At 41.7% G+C, this 6,000-nt stretch overlaps 1 protein-coding gene across 1 annotated transcript in view; it reads right to left on the reverse strand.

The window, feature by feature from the left end:
* Positions 1 to 5,726, reverse strand: part of LOC112214896 (arylsulfatase J-like) — a 30,200-nt gene extending 24,474 nt beyond the window's left edge. The window contains exon 1 of the mRNA XM_042298426.1: positions 4,928 to 5,726. Coding sequence (XP_042154360.1) covers positions 4,928 to 5,232 — 305 coding nt within the window. The 5' untranslated portion in view covers positions 5,233 to 5,726. The remainder of the gene's footprint in view (positions 1 to 4,927) is intronic.
* Between the last annotated feature and the right edge of the window lie 274 nt (positions 5,727 to 6,000).

A 6,000-nucleotide genomic window follows, 5' to 3' on the forward strand; every position in this document is an offset into this window, starting at 1 on the left:
TACAGTACAATACATAACTGTAGAGTACAGTCCAATACAGAACAGTAGAGTACAGTCCAATACAGTAGAGTACAATCCAATACATACAGTAGAGTACAGTCCAATACAGTAATAGTAGAGTACAGTCCAATACAGTAAAGTAGAGTACAGTCCAATACAGTAGATTAGAGTACAGTCCAATACAGTACAGTAGAGTACAGTAAAATACAGTAGGGTACAGTACAATAGAGTACAGTCCAATACATAACAGTAGAGCACAATAGAGTACAGTCCAATACAGTAGAGTAGAGTACAGTCCAATACAGTACAGTAGAGTACAGTAAAGTCCAATACAGTACAGTAGAGTACAGTACAGTCTAAGTAGAGTACAGTCCAATACAGTACAGTGGAGTACAGTCCAGTAGAGTACAGTAGAGTACAGTACAGCACTGTAGAGTACAGTCCAATACAGTACAGTAGAGTACAGTCCAATACAGTACAGTCCAATACAGAACAGTAGAGTACAGTCCAATACAGTACAGTCCAATACAGTACAGTACAGTAGAGTACAGTCCAATGCAGTACAGTAGAGTACAGTAGGGCACAGTCCAATACAGTACAATACAGAACAGTAGAGTACAATCCAATACAGTACAGTAGAGTACAGTCCAATACAGAACTGTAGAGTACAGTACAATAGAGTACAGTAGAGTACAGTACAATACAGTCCAAAAGAGTACAGTCCAATACATAATAGTAGAGTACAGTCCAATAGAGTACAGTAGAGTACAGTACAGTAGAGTACAGTAGAGTAGAGTACAGTCCAATAGAGTACAGTGGAGTACAGTAGAGTACAGTAAAATACATAGAGTAGAGTAGAGTACAGTAGAGTACAGTCCAATATAGTACAGTGGAGTACAGTACAGTACAGTAGAGTACAGTCCAGTACAGTACAGTACAGTAGAGTACAGTCCAATACAGTACAGTAGAGTACAGTCCAATACAGTACAGTAGAGTACAGTCCAATACAGTACAGTAGAGTACAGTCCAATACAGAACAGTAGAGTACAATCCAATACATACAGTAGAGTAAAGTCCAATACAGTACAGTAGAGTACAGTCCAATACAGCACTGTAGAGTACAGTACAATACAGTACAAAAGAGTACAGTCCAATACATAATAGTAGAGTACAGTCCAATACAGTACAGTAGAGTACAGTCCAATACAGTACAGTACAGTAGAGTACAGTACAGTAGAGTACAGTAGAGTACAGTAGAGTACAGTCCAATACAGTACAGTAGAGTACAGTCCAATACAGTACAGTACAGTACAGTAATACAGTAGAGTACAATCCAATACAGTACCAATACAATACAGTAGAGTACAGTCAATACAGAACTACAGTACAGTAGAGTACAGTCCAATACAGTACAGTAGAGAGTACAGTAGAGTAGAGTACAGTAGAGTACAGTAGAGTACAGTAGAGTACAGTAGAGTACAGTCCAATACAGTACAGTAGAGTACAGTCCAATACAGTACAGTAGAGTACAGTAGAGTACAGTCATATACAGTACAGTAGAGTACAGCACAATACAGTACAGTAGAGTACAGTCCAATACAGCACAGTAGAGTACAGTCCAATGCAGCACTGTAGAGTACAGTAGAGTACAGTCATACACAGTACAGTAGAGTACAGCACAATACAGTACAGTAGAGTACAGTCCAATACAGTACAGTAGAGTACAGTCCAACACAGTACTGTAGAGTACAGTCCAATACAGTACAGTACAGTACAATACAGTACAGTAGAGTAGTCCAATAGAGTACAGTAGAGTACAGTAAAATACAGTAGAGTAGAGTAGAGTAGAGTACAGTCCAATAGAGTACAGTCCAATTCAGTACAGTACAGTAGAGTACAGTCCAATTCAGTACAGTACAGTAGAGTACAATAATACATACAGTAGAGTACAGTCCAATACAGTACAGTAGAGTACAGTCCAATACAGAACTGTACAGTACAGTACAATAGAGTACAGTAGAGTACAGTCCAATACATAATAGTAGAGTACAGTCCAATAGAGTACAGTAGAGTACAGTACAGTAGAGTACAGTAGAGTACAGTACAGTAGAGTACAGTCCAATAGAGTACAGTAGAGTACAGTCCAATAGAGTACAGTGGAGTACAGTAGAGTACAGTCCAATACATAAGGTAGAGTACAGTCCGATACAATACAGTATGGTACAGTACAATAGAGTACAGTCCAATACAGTACAGTAGAGTACAGTCCAATACATAACAGTAGAGTACAGTCCAGTAGAGTACAGTAGAGTACAGTACAATACACTACAGTCCAATACAGTAGAGTACAGTACAATACACTACAGTAGAGTAGAGTACAGTAGAGTACAGTCCAATACATACAGTAGAGTACAGCCCAATAAAGTACAGTAGAGTACAGTCCAATACAGTACAGTAGAGTACAGTATAGTACAGTCAGTCAATACAGTACAGTAGAGTACAGTCCAATACAGAACAGTAGAGAATACAGTAGAGGACAGTCCAATACAGTACAATACAGTACAGTAGAGTACAGTCCAATACAATACAGTAGAGTACAGTAGAGTACAGTAGAGTACAGTCCAATACAGTACAGTAGAGTACAGTCCAATACAGTACAGTAGAGTACAGTCCAATACAGTACAGTAGAGTACAGTCCAATACAGTACAGTAGAGTACAGTCCAATACAGTACAGTAGAGTACAGTCCAATACAGTACAGTAGAGTACAGTCCAATACAGTACAGTACAGTACAGTAGAGTACAGTCCAATACAGTACAGTAGAGTACAGTCCAATACAGTAGAGTACAGTCCAATACAGTACAGTAGAGTACAGTCCAATACAGTACAGTAGAGTACAGTCCAATACAGTACAGTAGAGTACAGTAGAGTACAGTCCAATAGAGTACAGTATAGTACAGTCCAATACAGAACAGTAGAGTACAGTCCAATACAGTAGAGTAGAGTACAGTCCAATACAGTACAGTACTGTACAGTCCAATACAGTAGAGTACAGACCAATACAGTACAGTACTGTACAGTCCAATACAGTAGAGTACAGTCCAATACAGTACAGTACTGTACAGTCCAATACAGTAGAGTACAGACCAATACAGTAGAGTACAGTCCAATACAGAGGTTAAGTGTCAAGCAAAAGTTTAAAGATCACAACAATCATACGTTCAGCACTATATTCAAGTTACTAATATTGTAGCCTGCAAACGGGTAAAAGCATGAACATCTTGACATTTGAACCCCTCTATAGAACGGATCATTGGCCAGACAATCTGCTGCAGTCCCACCGCAAGGCATGGAGGGTAAATCAACACAGTCTGGTCCCTACAACATACAGCACATAGCACACTACAGTACCATAGCTGTCCACACATTTCTGACCAAATTAGTGACACACACACACACACACACACACACACACACACACACACACACACACACACACACACACACACACACACACACACACACATCACTTCTAAAGGGCCCCTAATCTCCTTTTGGAGGAACCCCTTCTCTTTTCAGTCATAGATACCCCCCACCCCCACACCACACCACCCCCACCACCACTTTCTTGCAATCATCCTCCCAGAAGTAACCTGGTAACATATTAGAATATACACCTACATTTCCATATGGATGCTACTACCACAGTATCAGCCCTTTTTACTCTACAAGAGGGGTGAGTGGAGTCGGCAAAAGGGGAGACACTTTTCTCCTTATTTTCCCGGACGCTAGCCAGAAGAGGAGCCTAGCAACCTTCCCGTTTCCTAAGGAGCGAAACAGATGCTGGTGTAGGCAGGCATCTCTATAGGGACAGTCCTGTGTGTGTGTGTGTGTGTGTGTGTGTGTGTGTGTGTGTGTGTGTGTGTGTGTGTGTGTGTGTGTGCGTGCGTGTGTGCGTGTGTGTGAGAAAAATGCTGATGTGAAACATCGTAGGATTAATAAACATACAGTATAAACTACACTACAAAGTGGAACTGCAATCAGGCTACCGTTATGTATTCACCCCTGCTCTCTAATATATCTGTAGCGTTGCCTTCCGTGGACCCAAAACACAAGGTGGTTGCTATGGGGAAAGCCAAGAGTGGCTCCACTTGCAAACAGTTAACTTGTTACTGTGCTGACGTGCACCTTTGTTCTCCGCATCCAATTATGTGTTTTGTCATTTAATTTGCTGCAACCTCGTTGCGCTTCCAGCATTTTTATACGGTGCTTTTGCATTTCAGTGTCTTGAAAACATACAGTGACTCTACAGTCGGTCTGCACGGCCGGTTGTGATACAGCCTGGAATCGAACCAGGGACTGTAGTGACGCATCTAGCACTCTAGCCTTAGACCTCTGTGCCACCGAGGAAAGATTATAGACCACTATCAAAAAATGAACTAGGCTTCCCTTTTTATATGTTGATTAATCATCAGAGTAGAGAAACACACTATTCTTTATGACTCCTGGTAAAAATTTGACAAAGAACCAGCTAAAAAGAGGCCCATATGCATGTCAAGTAAAATTACAACCCAATGTTCATCTCCTAGGACAAACAAGTTAGCAACAGCTAACTAGCTAAATGTCCATGAATGTTTCAAGTGTGTTTCGACCTGCCATCAAATGAACATAGTTGGTTCACGGTTGGTTTTGATATTTGAACCTGTCATGATGGTGTTGGTGAGGATGGACAAAATCAACATGTACGTGATGGCGCACCCCGACTCACGCGCCTGCTGGTGTAGTCAGCAAGTTACTCACCTCTTGACTTTAACACATTTATAACACATTTATATCACTTTATAACACATTTATAAAACACATTTAAAACACTTGCATTGTCCATTGACCACAACTGAATGGCCACTAAACAGTAGGATAAACGTACCTGCCAGTCATCAATTGACTCCTGGAGGGGCTACAGAGAGGCTGCACATAGTAATTCTCTAGTTTCACTCCCTGCGCTGCCAGCCTGTCCAGAGTTGGGGTTTTGATCTCGGACCCATGGTAGCCCACGTCCCGGAAGCCTTGGTCATCAACCAGGATGAAAATGATGTGAGGTTGAGTAGTTGGACTGTCAAGTTCATTCACTCGGTTTTGCAAATTGCTATTCCAATTTTCCCATGACATCTGATAGCCACATGTTGGTGAAGTAAACGCGAATAAACTTGCCAGGACACTGAAGAGAAACATTTTCAACCCCTCCGTTTACGCTGCATCAAAACCAAAACATTCCAATCACTGCATCACTCTCTCGACAAAATACAAAATAAAAGCATAATTGTTTGCTACATTGCACATTGCAACAAAGTTGCTGGTTGTCATAATGGACACAGCGTGAGTGCAGTGGCGCGCTGCACATGTTCCGGGATAACAGAAGTGGGTTCGCATTGTTCTCAATAGACTATTCTCCTACTCTAGATAGCGTTTATGTTCGGAAGCCGACGATATACCAGTCCAGTCCTTGTAAATTCTGCAACAAGTGTCTTTGTGATCACCTAAACGTTCATCTAAACTTGTGGAATGTAAAAACACATCTTTCCGTCGGAATGTTTTATTCCTCGTTTGAAACGTGGTTCTTACCAAAGTCATTGGATTTACGTCACTGTCTTGCTCTGCAAACAATCCAAAAATCAATCCCGAACCTCATTCTTTCGTCTGGGACGTGGGACATCGCTCGACAGGTTGGTTTTGGAGCTCAGTTTCTTTCCATCCGAATGGTCCTCCTCTCTCAGCAACGGCGAATCTGCTTTTCAAGAACCTCCCTGACATGCCAGCACGCGCTGTCAGCTCGGTGGGCTGTTCCGTGTGTGGGCTTTCCTCGCGCTCACGGTCAACTGCTCAACACCGCAGAACTGAAAGCTCAATTCATGCAGCATTTTGTCACTGCCTCTGCGTTCTGGCATTTCAACATCCCTGTCTGACTCTCTCTCCCAAAGTCCACATATGTAAATGAGAGTA

The sequence above is a fragment of the Oncorhynchus tshawytscha genome, linkage group LG15 (assembly GCF_018296145.1).
Source record: "Oncorhynchus tshawytscha isolate Ot180627B linkage group LG15, Otsh_v2.0, whole genome shotgun sequence".
NCBI classification, from domain to species: Eukaryota; Metazoa; Chordata; class Actinopteri; order Salmoniformes; family Salmonidae; genus Oncorhynchus; species Oncorhynchus tshawytscha.